The sequence below is a fragment of the Caenorhabditis elegans genome, chromosome I (genome assembly GCF_000002985.6).
Source record: "Caenorhabditis elegans chromosome I".
NCBI lineage: Eukaryota > Metazoa > Nematoda > Chromadorea > Rhabditida > Rhabditidae > Caenorhabditis > Caenorhabditis elegans.
This window is the reverse complement of record NC_003279.8, coordinates 8,332,981-8,351,388: the sequence shown is the minus strand read 5'-3', so window position 1 is coordinate 8,351,388 and position 18,408 is coordinate 8,332,981. Positions and strand designations below refer to the sequence as shown.

Here is an 18,408-nt window from a genome sequence, read left to right as displayed (position 1 = left end):
ACCAAAATAGACTACGAACGAAACTTCAAGTGATCATTCCCTCCAATACTGTAGAAGAGGATACTGTAATCAGACTGAAGTTTGTATCCTTCTCCCTCTCTCCAAAAAAATGGCAATAGTCACGTTGTCGGGGTGCGCCTGTATGTCTATCTTTAGGATGGGGACGGGTGTCAACTTTGATATCTGGTCTTTGGATGTATTTCTAAAGATTTAAAGTAAGAAGGGAAGACGAAGACGTGCAAAATGATGAAATGAATAATAGTTTGAACACTTGATTTGTTCAACTGATCATCTCAAAGACACTAATTCAATTTGTTGCACTCAATCATCATAATACATACATACTGACCGTGTCCTCTGTGTTCCGTGTTTCGAAACTTTGAATCCTTACCGCCTGATGACGTAGGCAGGTGTGATCAATGGGATTCTGATGTTTAGGGTTTGGATTCAAGTGCTCATCAATTGAACATTTTTCAAGTACCACTTTAATAGTCAAACGGCCACTTTTCAATTCTTCATCCCAGGGATCAGAAAAAATGAGATTCTGTAGAAGAAGAAAAAAGTTTGGAAACAAAACACACAGAACACTGTATCACTAAACTATTGGTAAAGTGATCATCCTAGAATTCGTAGAAAACTTTGGGGAGTTTACAAACTTTGAGTAAATTTTGAACAAACAGTTGCTGAAAAAACAATAAATTTTAATAAGTTGGCTATTTTAGCCTCTTTATGAAATCCAGTTTTGAAACCATTTTGAGCCTATTGCGGCAGAAAATCTAAAATTTGGTGGGAACAAAATTATGATAATTGCGATTTCTTCTGAATCACTGAATAAAAATTCAAACAAGTACATTTTTCTAGAAACTATTACAATATTTTGAATGAAATACCAAGAATCAAAATATCAACTAAAAAAAACCAAATAACGTTTGCACTTAAACTTCTAGCGATTTTAAAAGATTATCCCATGTTTTTTTTCCAATTTTTTGTTGCAAAAGACCCCTGGTCAAAGATTGAAATTTGTGAATGTGTAGAAGATGTAAACAAGAATGTAGGACAAGTTTGCAAAGATCAGTCAAAAGAGTACAATTTATTACTACGTAACAATTAGAAAAAATGGCTATAAAATACTGAAAATGTACTAATTTGTGAATACGTGCTGATTTTTGATATTTTTACTCTTAATTCTGTAATAGTGTTGAATTAGTTAATGTGCTAATATCTGGCTACACTATTGACATTACCAACTTGAACTGGAGACAATAACTACAATTTTTTTAATGACTTTGTGTTGTAGAGAGAGAGATCTGTTGATGTTATTATTGAAGAATGGATTTTATGACAAAGAGTCGTGTGCCTGCCTACGAATGGTTTGTAGGCATGCAACGAGGCAGCTCAAGGCAAACAGTTCTCCACACAGAAACCTATTTGCATGCCTACTAAATCTTTGCCTACATTTCTGTGAAGATTATTGTTGCTCAGTCCGAGCAGTCAATTCCCTTCCGGCAAAAAAAATGAAGATAGGTTAACTTTTTGAATACCTTTGCATGATTTGTAGGCAATAGGGCATTATGGTGACCCACTGTTAAAAAATAAATCTTACGATTGAGAGTAGCATTTATAACATTTCAGTTTAACGTTTCAATTATGAAAAAGAATAGGCTTTGAAAATTCCAAAAAAAAAGACAAAATCAAAATGTTGAGCGAAAAGAGCTGAAAGTAGTATAGGCTCATGTGAAGCCGTATGTATACACCTTCAATTTCCCTTCCCACTAATCAGTGCTTTGTCTCTCTTTCACTTTTTCTTTGTGTCTCTCATTATTTAATCCAACTTTCAATGTTTGTTTCCCATGGTTTCCATATCAACCGTTAGAAAACTAAATGCTATGGGCTCACGGCGCATGCTTTTTCCCATTACCACATGCTCAAATCACTAAACTCCAATTTTATGTGAGAGCAACGGAGTAGAGTGGGGGAAGGAAATATGATTGATAAATGGGGAAATCATACAAAAACATACATTTTGAAGGCAAAGGAGGTACGACACACGCCTCAATGGAAAAGGGAAAACAATTTAGAAAAAACACAAAAATATCAAATATTGAATAAAGTGTTAGAATAACCATCAAGAACGCCGCCGAAATTTTTTCGGTTTTTCCATTCTTTTTTTTGAGAAAACCAGAAAGTGTTCATTTTCGAAATCCGAAGGAAGTTTCCAATGAAGAGAATTTGAAACTTTTCAACAAAAATTAATTATATTTTTATAAATATTTTCGTCAGAAATTTTCAAAAAGCATGACAGATATTGTCTTATTAGAATCGTTCAGAAAAATGAATTGTCCATACCAAAAATGTTGACTTCATAGTCAAGATATATTCAACTTTTCAGCTACCAAGATTCTTGGAAAGAACATGAAATGTCGCTTTAAAGGTACTCTACGTATTTCTGGGTCATCTGATGTAAAAGATGAAGCTTTCAAAATTCCTCAATCTGTATGCATATGGTACCTAGATTCACGTTTTCTTGAATGCCCGGTATCTCAGAGACTCTTGTAGTAAACATGAACCACGTGAAATGTCGGCTACAAAATCTTCTTTAACTTTTTTCCCAGTTTTTTCTAGAACTTTCCAAATTTTCTATTTTGTAATATTTCATGACCGACATCGACCTCATAACACAAAAATTGTTTCATTGGAAAAAAGGGCGTGACTTGGAAAAGTGGGAGAGGATGATGAAATGAAGAGGAGGAGAATAAGTGAATGAAATGACTACAAAGTATGAATTAATTTGGATGAAAATTTCGAAAATCATGTAACTGTACACAGTATATAAATAAATGAACTTTTCACAAAGACATACTAAATCCCGATTTCTTTAGATAGAACTCTAAATGGAAAATTTTGGAAACTAATTGGAATTTATGTTATTTTTTGTTTTATGATACTTTTCTAACTTTTTTGAAAATGTATTTTCATTTCTAAAAGAAGCGCACCTTCACAGTTAAAATTTTGAAAGTTTAAATCTCCTTCACATTTTCAAATTCGACTACCAAATATCGTATATTCTCTATTAGTGCTGGACCCCATTGCTCACACTTGGTTGCACATATCTCGGTTGTCTTTTGTTTTATGAAAAAAGTTCAACTGAAAAAATATTTTTCAATTATTTTTCATTAGTTTTGTAATTGTTTGTTCATTGATATCTTCAAAATAAACCGAGATATATCTTTCGAAATTGAGAAGTGTTGTGCAGCACCAACAAAAAATATGTATGTAGATAATTTCAAAAAGAAAATTGGTATTTACAAATGAATACAAATTTCAAAAATCTTTAGCTGAAAACTCAATTCGCACTTTTAATTATTTTTCTTGCACACTTTCAGAAGGGTATTAACGAGTACTCCATATTATGCAGATCTTTTTCCAGTGATCTTAACATTTCGGCGTATTTTGTAGTCTTTGCAAGGATATTATTACCAAAAGCTCAGAAATTATTCTCACGATTCTGTCCTATGTCATTTATTCATATTCCACTGTGCTAGATGTAACTTGCAAAGCTCACAAAACCACAAGTTCGTGGGTACTTTCGTCACTTCTGAGAAAGTTTTGAACCTTTTTCTGCTAGAAGACAAAAAGAATTCGTGTTTCTCTCAGCTCCATTGACGTAGGTTATCCGGTTTTCCCATATAGGTTTCTGGGAATTTCAGTGAACTTCGGAGTTTTGTTTGACTATAAATACTCAACTTCTATTGTTATAAATTCATTCCAGTTTCGAGATTCTCGTCAATTGTTCATATTTTTAATTACTGTAGTTTTTTATGCGTTCAATTTTTTAAAGTAAACCTATCCCAAACTAGAAATTTCTTCATGATTGCCATCTTTATAATTTTCCCAAGAGCGTCCGAAAGTTTCGTTTAAAATTTGGTTTTTAAAATTTTTTAAAGAATATTGTCAAGAATATTGTGAAAGATGTTTCTTAGTCAGACTGTTTTGAAACTTCCCAAGCAAATTTTTAAGTACGCAAAAAAGAAAAAAAAACAATTCTAGAAAGTTCTAGATTTTTCGAAAAGCTGTTCTTACTTCTGGGACCATAATCCGTAATCGACCTAATTATTCGAACTTCATAAATCCGCACTTTTTGCTCTAAATCTCATTCCGTTTCAGTTTAAACTTGTCTTAGATCTACACCAAAGTTCTAGCTGAAACTTTCGATATTCGAAAAGTGGGCGGAGTCATGTAAAGATAAAGCTTATTGCAACAGCCCGAATGCTCTAAAAATAGGCGGAGTCGTATAGATAATATATCTAAAAGGCTTTGAAAATACTAAGTTTATTACCTAAACTAGTTCATTTGAATCTCATATACGGGTGAACGAGGCCTAGGCAGGATCACCCTACAAACTACAATCCTAAAATAAAAAGCACAGTTTAATCTTGCCCCCTCCATTCTTATCACTTTATAACTTTTTGTCACTTCTGAAAAAAATGAAGATCATCCTTCCTTTCGTTTGCCACAGAACGATCATCTCACACCCATTTGTTTCTTTTCTCATGATTGTTCTTCACCGAATATATCATTTATATTCTCAAGTAGGTACAGCTGCTTTTTGATTTTTATTATCAAATTAATTTGGTTCCGCTGTTTCGCAAAAATAATTCCTCATTTTTAAGTGTTTTTCTTGTTTGTTAACATGTTTATGGATACTTTTTTTATTTGTAGCCTTGGTTTGGCACGTATACTTTTGGGTACTGTACATATGCACCTAACTAAACGAAAAAAAATCAGTTTTAACGAAAAATTATTATTATTATCATTACTCTTATTGAAACATCTTATGTTCAGTTTATGCCTCTAACTACAGTGAATTAATAGTTATTTGATTTTTAGTTTTGCAAATCTCGAAGCCTGTGAATTTCAGTGTCTTTAGGTAGTTAACGTAGTCAGTTTACCTGTAGACATTAAAACAACGCCAGTTTTGCTTAAAAGCTCTTCTTTTCTGACTTATCCAAGAATTTAAGATTTTTGCATACCTCTAATAATATTTAATGCTGCTTAGAAAATGCGTGTTGTTTTTAAAATTTTCGAAAAAATTTTTTAACTCAAAATGTTTTAGATTTGTTTAAAAAATTTTTTTCGGAATGTTCACCACATTTTGTAGACTCTTGAAATAATTGGCAAAATTTTGAAATACTACGAGCTTCAAAATTTCAGAGCTCAAGCCTTGCCGCTGGAATTTACTGCTAGTATTTCATAGTTTTCCTTCTAGAATGATTAACTCAATATTCTGATATTTATCATAAATATTATTTTTCCCGTACTTCCTGATTTCTCTTGCAACTATTTATCAATCTATTTTTAATTGTAGAATGCTTTTTGCTCAACTCGTCATTCTCGTCATCATTGTGATGCTTTTCCTGTGTCGTTTTGCAAACAAACTCCGTGGATTACCACCTGGACCAACTCCATGGCCATTTATCGGTTTGTGATCTTTCTTTTTTTTTTTTTTAGCTTTTCCCCCCTATACGGCTCACTCGTGGTTACAGGAAACACATTTCAAGTGCCTGAAGATAGAATTGATTTGATAATCAATGAATTCAAGAAGAAGTATGGTGGCATTTTCACGCTTTGGCTCCCATTTCCAACAATTGTCATTTGTGATTATGATGTAAGTTGGATGCTGAAAATAGAAAAAATAAGGAGCAAAAGAAAAGAATGATGGGAAAATGTGACAATTGTTTGGGAAAAGAAAAGAATTGCAATATATCACGTATTCATAGAAATTTTCTTAAAGCTCAATCATCAAACTAGATACCTTTGCACGAAAGATCTAGAACAAACTTTATGTGAAACTGGGAAGTAGAGTAAATGGGTGAAGCGCCTATATTTAAAAAGCTTTGACATTTTCTAAAAAGCCGAACATATTTCAGTTCAAGCTTCTTTGGGCAATTTTGTTTTAAAAAACAAAACTCTCATAATAATTCAACAGATCCAAAGAATAAAATGAAAAATTTTTAGACAAACCTGTAATAAATTTCCAAAATTCTTAAAATTTTGGAATTTTAAGTGAATTTTTAGCACCCTTGTACTTTTGAAGACTTATAATTTAAAAAAAACAAATAATTTAAATTCAAATTTGTAGAAAGAATTAAATTTTTAGTTGACTTATGACACTGCTTTGGAAAGTTTTACTATGCTTTTTGGCAATTTCTCCAGTGTTGGCGAACTTCTTTTAACTTTTTAGTAAAAGTTCAAAAATTATATTTTGTAATGTAATAATCCCCAAATTTGAGCTAACTTGATTTGAAAAAATGTCGCGATTGAATATTCTACCCAATAATGCCCACTTGTTTCAAATCTAATTTAAAACTTACGGAAATTATCAAATTATATTTGAAATCTAATTATATGTCTGCAAAATGTTAACGTTTGATAATGACATCAATTTGCTCTTTTGGCGTTCCACGGGGGTGCGATTCACACCCCTGAAAAGATCTCCGTACAAAAAATTACAACTTAAAAATAAATCTATACACTATTCTAAAACAAAAAAACCAATAATTAAAAAAAAGTTAAACGTTCCACATCGAAAAACGAGGCGGGTAAAAGGAGGCCTGGGGCGGCTAAGAGGCGCCTATCTTCCGCAGTCACACCTTGACCGGATTAAATGTCTAGTTTTCCAAATGAAAAGAAGAAGTCAGAAACACAAACTATGAACATACAAACGATGACGTTTTTCTCTCATCAACGTTTTTGTTTCGTGATTTCTTCAAAGATCCATTATCAATTTGATGGTTTGATCTGTACTCACCGAATGATATAGACATGTTCTCTTGTCTATCATCTATTGTTTACCACGTGGGAAAATAATGGGAAGAAAACAGTGATTTTTCTCAATTGATCAGTGTCAAATCAAAGATATAGATCAAATTTTTTTTGTTTATTTTTGAACCAGAAGTTTTGAAATAAACAAATGTAGTGAAATTGAACTGTTTCCATACGGGGGCGTTTTCCACACCTGGACTGCCCAAATACTTATCTCAAAATGTCTTCATAGATGACAGCTTACTGCAAGTTTTCGACCTTTTTTGAGAAATTTTAAAAACGTAAAACTAAAATTGAAATTTTTTTCGCAGAAAAATGAAATATACTTATACGTTTTATGTAAATTTAAATCACTGCTATTTACTCACTCTACTGCTAATTTAACTCACTCATTTTTTTTTAATATTGTGACGAAACTGATAAACCTTAAACACTTCGACCAGGTTTAAAACAATACAGAACGCATTTTTAAAGTTGTTATTAAAAAAATTTATGAACAAACTAGGTAAAGGATGTTACGTATACAAACAACTTTTGAATAGTCCAGAACTGTCAAAATTAACCTGGAACATCAAACCAAATTTCAGATGCTAAAACGGAACATTGTAAAGAATGGAGAATCATTCTCTGGACGTCCAGACACATTTATAATGGATATGCTTGTACAAGGAAACTATGGTCTTTTCTTCATGGAAAACAATTGGTGGAAGGCTCAACGACGATTCACAACCCATATATTCCGATCTCTTGGTGTTGGACAAGCTGGTACTCAGGACACAATTGCTTCGTTGGCTTCTGGTTTAGTGGAGAAAATTGATGGACAAAAGGATAAACCAATCGAGTTGAGACCTTTACTTGTGGTTAGTATTATTTTGAAAATAGTTTCCTTCATTTTAATTAAGTATATAGATTTTGGATGGATTAGAAAGCGGTAATTTTTTAAAAATTCTAGTATTTCTAGATTACCAAAAAGGTTATCAAAACTGTGATTATACTTTTTTATTATCATTGCGTTATTAAAAAAATCAAAAAATTTTAAAAAATCCTCATTCCTTAAATATAAGTTTTAATTCCAGCATGTTGTTGGAAACGTTATTCATAAGCATCTATTCGGATTCACTCGTGAATGGAATGAAACTGAAATTCTCGACTTCCACGTGGCAATCAATGATGTGAGCTTTTGTGTTTCGCTTTTGTATCTATAGTTTGAAAATTTTTCAGGTTCTCGAGCACTTCACATCTCCAAAAACTCAACTTTTGGACGCATGGCCATGGTTGGCATATCTTGATAAACCATTGAGCCTTGGTATTCCAAGAACAACACGAGCTAATGATGCAATTATTCAAAATCTTGAACAAGTTAGTTCAGACACAATTAATTTAATTATAATTCTTCATAATTTCAGGCCCTTGCCAAGCATAAAACTGGAATAAATTACGATGAAGAACCCTCGAGTTACATGGATGCATTCCTTAAAGAAATGAAAATTCGTGCAGCTGAAAATGCATTGGAAGATGGATTCACTGAGAAGCAATTAATTGTGGCTATTTATGATTTATATTCGGCTGGAATGGAGACTATCATTATTGTTCTTCGATTCGCATTCTTGTACCTTGTTAATAATCCAGAAACACAAAAAAGAATTCATGAGGAATTGGATAGAAATGTTGGAAGAGAAAGGGTTCGTTGTTTTAAACCTTTTTTTCAATATCGTTATACTCATAACTAAGCCGTCAATTTTCAGCAAGTAGTAATGGATGATCAGAAGCATCTTCCATACACCTGTGCCTTTCTTCAAGAAGTATATCGCCTCGGATACGTACTTCCAGTGAATTTCCTCCGATGCACACTTACCGATGTTGAGGATTGTGAAGGGTATCGTTTGAATGCGGGAACACGTGTCATTGCACAATTTCAATCGGTTCATGTTGACAAGAAACACTTCCCGGATCCAGAACATTTCAATCCAGATCGATTCTTGAATGTGAGTTTGGGGTTGAAAAATTCACGTTTTCCAAACTTTTGGGTTTATACTGTAGATTTCCATGCCCTACTTTTGCAGTTTTCGTAGACTCATTTGTGATTTTTATAGCTTTTTTTAAACGAAGGAGGAGCGTATTTAGTTGGGATAGAAAATCTCGAAAATTTACATCGAAAATAACCAGAGAGTATGTAGCTACAGTAATCTCCAAAGGCGCACACACTTTTCATAATAATTCACTTGCAAATATTGCGATCGTTTCGAGACCTGGTACTGTATTTTAGAAAGTCGTCGAAAAATTCAAAAAGCGCTACCATAGGCTTTGTTCGCGTCGAGACCCGTGCGCTGTCGAGTAAACTTTTCAGAAAATTCGATATATACAAACTAAAACTGAAAAATTAAAAATTTCAGAGTCGTGGTGAATACATCCGTGATGATCGTGTCAACCCATTCTCAATGGGAAAACGTTCATGTCTTGGCGAGAATCTTGCTCGTATGGAAGTATTCCTTTATTTCTGTACTTTAATGCAAAACTTCGAATGGCATACAGATGGCCCATATGCTCCACCAATTGATGTCATCACTTCATCCCTTCGTGCTCCAAAACCCTTTACAGTCCGAGCATCACGACGATGATCTTTGATCTACTCTCTCCCCCTCTCTCCTTAAACCTGACGTGCTCATAATATTTAATATATTAAGGTGATAATGATGATGATGATAAGAAAAAACTTTAAGAAACTTCGATGGGTATCTCACAGTTAAGCTTTTTATGAACATATACCTACAATGTGAATATAAATTTAAAATCACAGAATTTCTCCCCCGGTTAATCCTTGTAATAATACAAACACTACTATTAATAATAATAATAATTCTAATGAATAAATAATTATTTGTCAATCATGTTGCTTGCATATACTTTGAAAAGAATCCATAATCTTGGGCCGAACATTCTGTAGTCAGTGGATGTGAACTTTTGATGTAAAACCGTGCAGAGTTTCCGCTCACTTCTGGTGATTCAGTCTGAAAAAGATATTAAATCTATAAAGCTTATTCAAATATTTCTAATAATTTACCCTGTAACAGTCATCAGTGGTGAAGAATGTGGGTCGCCGTGGTTCAACTTCCGAAGTAATCTTGAATTCACTGAGTAATGTGGGCTTAACCTTCTCCCAATCTCTGACATTACACTTGAAAGCCGTGATTGCATATTTCTCATAATATCGTCGTTCTTCTGGTTGCGTTTTTAAATGATCCAAATGATAAATATCTTTTGCAAATTGAAGACCAGTGCTCAATAGTGATCGTTTAGCTCTTGAAGTGTTTCGAGGAGGAGTAGATTCTCGTTTAGTTGGAGATTTCTGTAGAGTCGTGGTGACATTACCCGGAGCATTGACAAGATCGTACCATTCCTGTTGAGCTTCTACAACATCTGACCATTGAGTTGAGATTTCTTCATCGTCATCTTCATCATCAGATTCTTTTTCCTCTTTGTCTTTCTTATTCGGTTTCTTTTGATCTTTTTCTTTGGTTTCCTAAAAAATTATTTTTTATGCGTAAGTCAAAATTTTTGATTTTTTAAATATTTTTTAAATTCCTCGATTTTCCGATTTTTTAACTTTCGAAATTTTCAATTAAAAAATGTTTTGACATTGACAAAAAATTACATTTTTTGATTCTTGATAATTTTTGTTCTCACTTTTGAAATGGTTTTTCTTTAAAAATATTTATGAAAAATATTCGCTTTTTTTTCATGAAGCTTGAGCGATTTTTATCAATTTTCTTTCAAAAATACTACAAATTCGAGAGAAAAAAAAATTAAAGTTTTCTCGTACTTTCTATGTTTTTTGTTCCGATTTTTTATTTGTCGATATTCAATTTTTTTAATACACTTTGCTTTTTTTTATTTTTTAGTTTTTCAAATTTTCAAAATAGTTATAACTTTTGAAATTCAGATTTTTTTTCTTCAAAACTTTTGAAAAATCGGGAAAACGAAAAATACAAATTTGAAAAATTTTATTCCGGTTTTCTGATTTTTAGAATTTCGAGGAAGAAAAACAAGATGCTTCTTTCAGATTGAAATTACGATTTGTATCTTTAAATATCTAAAGTTTTCTTGTATTTTTTCTATGGATTTTTTCCATTTTTGAAATATTTATGGATTTTATTTATGGATAAATTAAAAAAGAAGATTATTCAAAATTTCAGAATAGCCCGTGCGCTTGGGATCGTTTGATTTTTTTTCGCTTTTTAAATTTAAAAAAAAATCGATTTTTCTCTATGCTCCCTTGCCTTTACACTTTTTCTGATTTCTTTTTGTTGATTTTCAATTTTTTAGTTTAAAAAAAGAAATCTCGACTTTTCGTTTTTCGAATTAATTTTTTAGTACACTTTTTGATACACTCACCGTGGTCTTCCACAATTTCAAGAATTGTGCATGTGTCGTCGGTTCTTCATTAATTCCATCAACTTGAATAGCTCGATTTTCAATACTAAATAATCTTCCAATTCGATCATCAAGTGATGTAAACTCATATGTTCGATGATAATCTCGAAAATCTTCATGAGAAGAAAATAGAAGTGTCCTGTATTCACTTCCTTCACTACCACGTCTTCCATCAACATCAATCGATCGAATTTCAACATATCCATCAGAATTCTCACTTTCATCATAATCCAGAAAAACTAGGTCTTCTAATTCTTTTTCAGATAAAGTCCAAGCACAGTAATCAGTGTTAATTTTCAAAGAATATGGAAAATGTAAATTGTAGTCACTGGTTAGATCCCAAAGATTCTTCATTGTAGTGATTCTTGGACGGAATACGCCAAGAAATAAATTAATTGCCATTTGTTTATCCCAATCATTGAAAGTATTACTGTAGTAACGAGATAAGGTTTGAAAAACATCGCGTCTTCTTTCTTGAAATGCCGCAGTTTTCTTGTAGGTCTGTAAAAAGTATTGTTAGAATCAAAAATAAAAATAAACATTTGGAAATGTACACATACTTTAATAGAATGTACAAGTTGACTTCCAGCGTACTGTAGAGCCATTGTATCTCCGTGTTCATCAAACATATCCTCTAAAAGACGACAAACTTCACTTTGAAGAGTGAGATTTGGTTCATCGAGTATTCCCATTGCACAAAGTTGGCATCCAAGTGCTACTTTTGCAATCACAAATTGTGCAACATTGGTACGATCAAGACAATCAACACAATTAGTTCGACAAATTCCATGTTGTATCATAAACCGCCCATCTTTTGAATGATGAGCATCCAAAGTTGCAAATGCTTCACGAGGTCGGATTTTCAAAGCTTCACTTAAAGGAAATGATTGAAACCATCCATTTTTAAGAATTGATTTCATTGAAAGATCTTCCATTACATTTAAAACATTGATTGATGGCATTGAGTTTGCCGCTTTATTACATCTTGCCACATCAAATGAAATGTAACATAGTTTTTCTTCGTTTGGTAAAAATTGATTCAGATACTCAATATTCTTCAAAAATTGAGTATGAAGAACTCCTTCGTGACGTCGTTTTTCATTTCGTTTAATTAAATTCATAATGACAATTGGATTTCCATATTTATTCCGAACATCACGAAAGTGTGAAGCTGCAGTTTGAGCATGTGGTTCATGATTATCAATTAGAATCAATGGTTTTCCAACAACTCCACGTGTCGATGGATCTTGAGACCAACGCATTGGCACCGAACCGCGCATTTGAACAAAACTGCTGAACCGTCCGTCAGCTACATTTCCCGAAGACGCCATGTCCCAAACAATTTGCTCGGTTTCCACATAGTTCGCTACGTTTCCTGTCGGATTTGCGCCTCTTTTCAGGAATCGAGTTCCAGCATATTTGGTAGATCGGCGTCCGATTATTGTGAGGGAAATTCGACCAATTGGTAGAAAAATGTACTCTTGACGAACATAGCCGTGTACAATTTCGACAAACCATCGTTCACTGATCAAGTTTTTACGAAGAGGTTCGAGTAGGAAAGAGTTCCAAACAAATCTGAAAATAATAATTATTACAATTATGCAGACGCTAAATTTTGCTCCAAAAGTATTTACTGCAGTCGGATTCGACACGACAATTTTTTGTTAAATACAAACGTGCGTGCGCCCAGAGTACTGTAATTTCAAAATCTCGTTTCTACAGAATTTTCATCGATTTTCCAAAATGTATCGATAAAAATATATATTCAATTAAAAACTTGAATTTTTATAGTTTTTTAAATATATGGAAGTATATTTATTGAGAACTGAAATGAAACGAGCGAATACAATTTAAAATATTTTACAGAATGGGAAAACGCAAAAACTGAAAATTCAGCACCAACGAGATATTGAAAGTACAATACTCTTTAGAGGTGCAAACCTTTCCGCGAATTGAATTTTTTAACGCTTAAAAAAAAACACAAAGAGTTTGAAACCACAGTGTCCCTTAAAGGCGCACACCTTTTTGCATGTGAAACAAATTTTGTCGTTTCAAGACCGGAGCCGTATTTTTCTTAAATAAAAATTTGCTTAAAAACCTTTCATCTGCTTCCAGTCGTCTCTGTCCATGATTATTCCAATCACTTCGCAGAGAATTCTCTTGAAACGTCCGACTCATATCATACGAGTATGAGAAATAAAAATCAGTACTCAAATCCACCGATTGAAATAATTTTACATATTTTTGCTCTTCTGAACTCGTTGATACTCCGTCCATTGCAATCGGGATCATTGCAACTTCAACGATTTTATAAACAGGATGATAGCCGAGTGTGGCGACTGCATGAGCACGGGTTATTATCTTAAAAAATGTGGAAAAATTAGAAATTGAATGAAATTTTTAAAAAACCCCACAATCAAATAATATCCTTCAACAAATCGTACACATCCAAGAATTCCAAATGCATTTGTTGCTCGTTCGATGAGTCCACTTTTTGTTCCTTTTTTCGATGAAGATCGGTATACAACTGTAATTTATTGAAATTTAAAAGAGGGCTAATTTTTGCAGAATGGTCTCGTGAGCGTGCAGAAAATGTTTTAAAATTTGGAGCATTGCAATTATTTATCTATATTTTTTAATTTTATTATTTTTAGAACTTATTATTATTGCTAAAAACACAAATTGAATACATTAATTGTAAGAAAATTGAGAAAGAAACTGAAAACATGAGAAAAATCGATAAATGTAAATATTCACTCGAAATCTTTACAGTAATCTTGAAGACGCAGGCTACAAATTTCAAACCTTTTGCGTTTATTTAAATGCGGAAAGTTACTTTTCCTAAAATATTTTCAGTTTTTTTGCCAACTCTCTTTTGAAATAAATTTTCTCATGACTTTATTTTTTTCAGGGATATTATTTAATTAGTTTTTTTTTTCAAATTCTCACCCGAACTTCCATCTGAAATCGTTGCTAATAATTCAAGTATTTCCTCTCGTGTATAATCATATTCAGGTTCTCCAGTTATCAATGCTTTTGGATCAATTCTATCGATTTTAAGCACATTATATCGAGAGCCCGTGCTATCACATCCGATTATATAAAAACGACTTTTTGTTTCATAAACTGTGATTTTTCGCAGCCGACATGGCATCACTACGAGGTTTTATCTGAAATTTTTTATTTTTTTCGATGGAAAACCCTGACAAAAATACGATACTCGGTCTCGGCACGACAATTTGTTGCTAAAAAACAGAAAAAAATTTTCGTGTCGAGACCGAGTACAGTATTTTTGGTGCGTCGTCTGGTACATTTTTCGCTGTAATTTTAAATTTTCAGCGATAATCCTTTAAAAAAATATTTACAGAAATTATTCAAATTCATTTTCCAAATTCAGGAAGTTTAAAAAAAAGTAAAATTCATTATTAAATGAAATGACATTAAAACGGCGTGTGAGATTTATAGATGGGGTAGGAAACGAGATACTTTTTGTTTAAAATCAAATAATTTGAGAATGAATACATGAAACAAAGAATGGACAAATTTAGAATTTTGTCTCAAAAATATCATGGGACATGGACAATTTGGAATTAATTTTTTTTAAAAATCAAATTTAAATTTCCATTATAAAAACAACTCAAACAAAACAAAAAAAAATATATAAAGAAACAAATTATTAAACTTAGGGAGACTTTACTTCTTTTTAATGATTAAAAAAACTATATTACAAAAAATGCCTTATTAAATATAAAAGTTGAAATTTTCACAAAAAAAAACTTTTTGTTAATACACTGGGAATATCAATTCTATCGTAATTTCACAAGATTCTGACGCTGTTTTGTTCATTTTTCTTGCATTTTTCAATTAAATTACATCATTTTTAGCGAATTTTGTCGTTTTATTTTCATTTTTCTGTTAAAAATTGTTTCGAATCAATTTATTTTTAAGGTACTAATAAACGGTTTTTATTGAACAATGTGTTTTTTTTTCTGTTTGGAAACGAAAAAATTTGATAAAAACTTTCTAAATAAATCCGTGTACCATTGAGGTCATGTCAAAATCTTGTGAAATTACTGCAGATCAAATTGTCATTGCACCATATTGATATTAACAGTCATACATAATTGTTAATTTTAGTAGGATCCAACCGTTCGGCCGATGGCTTCGGTTTCCAAAAAAGTTGAGAAGGATCTACAAATCGACGGCGACATTGAGAAAGTGGGAATTTCAGTGCTCGTTTGCCAATTTTAATTGAGTAAACGCCTCCTTTGAGTACAATCATATTATCCAACATTAATTGATTTACTATATCGACTGGAGCAATCCTTGTTGCTAGACACATATCTTTAATATTAAGTCGATCATAATTCCGATGCTCCCGAATATAACATAGAAGACTTGAACGCCAATATCCACGATATGCCAAAATTCCAAGATCTGATAGTGGATGCTCGGGATGTCCAATTCTCATTTCCAAACGAGAAAGTTCATAGCTCATATCGATTAGAAGACGACCGTAACCCATTTTTTGAACCATTGGAAGTACCAAAAGACATGACAAATTATTGTTTTTCGATGGGTTCTTCTCTTTTGAAAAATATCCAACAATCACATATCCTTCCGTTGTAATTTCGCATAGAACATAGAATTTAAATGTTTCAACTTCATCGTAAAGTGTCTTTGATGCAATAAATAACTTTGAAATAAGACACAAATCCTGACAGTACTTCTTCTGTACAGCTCCATCAACTTCAAAGAATGCGAGTCCATCATTTCGATAAATTTCTGTTCCTGGTGGATGTTTTGCATTACAAATATCCCAATGAACAATCAAATCTTCTTTTAAATTAGTTGTATGTAGGCAGAACTTGCATGCGTAAAGATGAGCTGATGAGTGAAGAGGTTCTTCGTATGCAGAGCTGTATATTGCTTTACAAGCTTTTCCGGTGCCGAAGTGAAGAAATTGGCCTTCGGGATGAGGATTGAAAATCGGTGTCTGTTGATAAGCTTCTGATTTTGTTGCTTTGAATCTGAAATTAATATGAAATTATTTTTGTTTTGTAAGGATTAATCATAATTTTCTTTTTTTTTCTCTGAATTTTTCTTTGTTTATTTTCCTGATAATTGTTTAGAGGGTTTTTTGGTGAAAAAAAACTATTTTTCGGATTCTGGGAATTCAAAAATAAATTGGCCGTTTTTTTTATCTTTGCAAAATTGAAAAAATTTATTAAAATTTTATAAGTATGTTATTACAATTTTTGCTCACTAAAATTTGATGGTAGAATATAGAAAAAAATTGCTTTGTTTAAAAATAGTATTTATTTTATTTGAAACAATTTTTTAAAGTGGCCAAAAATTTTCTGAAAATCGGAAATTGCCGGAATTATTTTTTTTGAACATTTGTCGGCTTTTTTCCGGCAATTTTTACTTACAGAAAATTTTTGAGCACTTTCTCAGTTCTTCCAACCAAAATAACAACTAATTTCAGACTAAGAAAGTATTTTTCTATAATCTGTCACCAAATTTTAAAGAAAAATACAGGAAGTACACTGGCTATATATCAAAAAAAACTTACAATTCTAAATCCGCTCGAACAACTTTCGGAAAATCCGGACTTCTTTCAGCATTCGAATAATCAAATTCTTCCCGAACGGGCGATTTCTGTTGCTTTTTCTTATTCTTTTTTCCACTCGAAGTCGGCGTGTATGGAAGTGGTTTTTTCGAACTGAAACCGGCTTCATAGTTCAAAATTTCAAATGTCAAATCTCGTTTTGCCAATAAATCTTTAAGCTCATCAATATCTCCTTCGAATTCCAGTTCATCCTTCCGCGCGGCTCCTCCTCTTTTCGTTTTTCGTTCTTTGACAGGTGCTGACGGGTGAGAACGGTGAGAAATTGATGTAGTATGCCAAATTTTGATTCCTTTGACACGACAACATGCAATACAGTACCAATCTGAATCAAATTCTCCTGATGGAGAATATCCTTTTGGAGCACATGATCCATGCCATGCTCGGCAGCAAAATGTACATTCAATATTAGATGGATCTCCAATATAACCTTTACATGAATCACATTCCACGCACTGAAAATATCGGAAATTGACCGAAAACCACAAAAACCTGACTCACTCTTGGACAAAACCATTTATTTAATTTTAATATGTTCGTTGCAAATTCCTCTTTGTATCGTAAGCATTTGCGTATGTGATCTGAAATTAATAACTTTCAAGAAAACATTAGAGCTTTTGGAATTTAATTTTGTTAATCAATACTTTAAGGGAAGTGAGTACTTTCAAATGTTGATTATTCTGAACTTTCAGAAGATTATCGGAAAGGCTGATTTTTGAATTCTTTGCCGGAAATCTATGGTTTCGAATTCCGATTTTTTGAGATATTTTTGTTTTTTTATTTTAAAAAACATATGGTCATACATTTTGCTTTGCATTCTGAACATTCCTTCAACGGTTCATCGTCTGCTTTTTGATCTTCTTTGCAGAATGAACATACTGGCAGTGCTACCTCGCCGCTGGAAAATTACATTTCAAAAATACCTTTACCAATTTTTGATATAGAAATCTCACTGTTTCAAAGTTCTTCGCCTCCGCGTATTATCTTCTTCGGCGGTTTCAGTTGAATCTAATCGATTTTTTTTCGATAGAGGTTCACTGCTAGACGGCGTGTCATCTGTGGAAGGTTTTCGAAGATTCTGATTGAATATAATTGTTAGAGTAATGTGAAAAATAGTAACTAACTTTTCTTTTTGAACTTGAAGAGCTGGGAGTCTGTTGGTCATCGAGCAGTTGCGTTTTCATGGGAGACATCGCTTTTCCTTCCGGGGAGCTGAAAATTAATGCATTTTTAACAAGAAATTTAATTATTCTTTGAATTTCACAAACCTGTTAGCTTTTGATGTGGGTTTCGTAGAATTTTTCCCCATTTTACGGTTAAAAATCAGGTAAAAAATATTAAAAAAAAAACACTGAAAAATGCGACAAAAAATTTCTCAAGCAAAAGTTTACAGTCGAGCGCACTTGCAGACATCAGCACAGTGCTATTTCGTGGACAGAGAAACATGAGAAGAAACAAGGTAAACTTGAAAGTAAAAGTTGCACTGATCAAAAAACTGAAAATCTAAAAACAAATGTTTTGGACTA

General features: G+C 32.5%; 3 protein-coding genes across 3 annotated transcripts; 1 reads left to right on the top strand and 2 right to left on the bottom strand.

Annotated features, from left to right (window-relative positions):
* Positions 1–5,365: 5,365 nt before the first annotated feature.
* Positions 5,366–9,707, top strand: cyp-36A1 (putative cytochrome P450 CYP36A1). The gene is made up of 8 exons (NM_059866.7): positions 5,366–5,478; positions 5,544–5,665; positions 7,410–7,682; positions 7,899–7,994; positions 8,044–8,181; positions 8,229–8,504; positions 8,568–8,807; positions 9,216–9,707. Exons 1-8 carry the CDS (start codon positions 5,367–5,369, stop codon positions 9,438–9,440), a joined length of 1,482 nt encoding a protein of 493 aa, NP_492267.1. The 5' UTR covers position 5,366; the 3' UTR covers positions 9,441–9,707.
* Positions 9,561–14,423, bottom strand: figo-1 (SAC domain-containing protein). Its single transcript, NM_059865.7, has 7 exons — positions 14,203–14,423; positions 13,668–13,780; positions 13,352–13,614; positions 11,814–12,828; positions 11,215–11,754; positions 9,884–10,342; positions 9,561–9,830 (listed from the first exon to the last, which is right to left on the bottom strand). Exons 1-7 carry the CDS (start codon positions 14,405–14,407, stop codon positions 9,708–9,710), a joined length of 2,718 nt encoding a protein of 905 aa, NP_492266.2. The 5' UTR covers positions 14,408–14,423; the 3' UTR covers positions 9,561–9,707.
* Positions 14,424–14,661: 238 nt separating this feature from the next.
* On the bottom strand, positions 14,662–18,307 carry mys-4 (Histone acetyltransferase). The gene is made up of 7 exons (NM_059864.4): positions 18,151–18,307; positions 18,007–18,094; positions 17,836–17,960; positions 17,686–17,780; positions 17,384–17,463; positions 16,829–17,337; positions 14,662–16,283 (listed from the first exon to the last, which is right to left on the bottom strand). The coding sequence occupies exons 1-7, from the start codon at positions 18,189–18,191 to the stop codon at positions 15,368–15,370; spliced, it is 1,854 nt and encodes a 617-aa protein (NP_492265.1). The 5' UTR covers positions 18,192–18,307; the 3' UTR covers positions 14,662–15,367.
* Between the last annotated feature and the right edge of the window lie 101 nt (positions 18,308–18,408).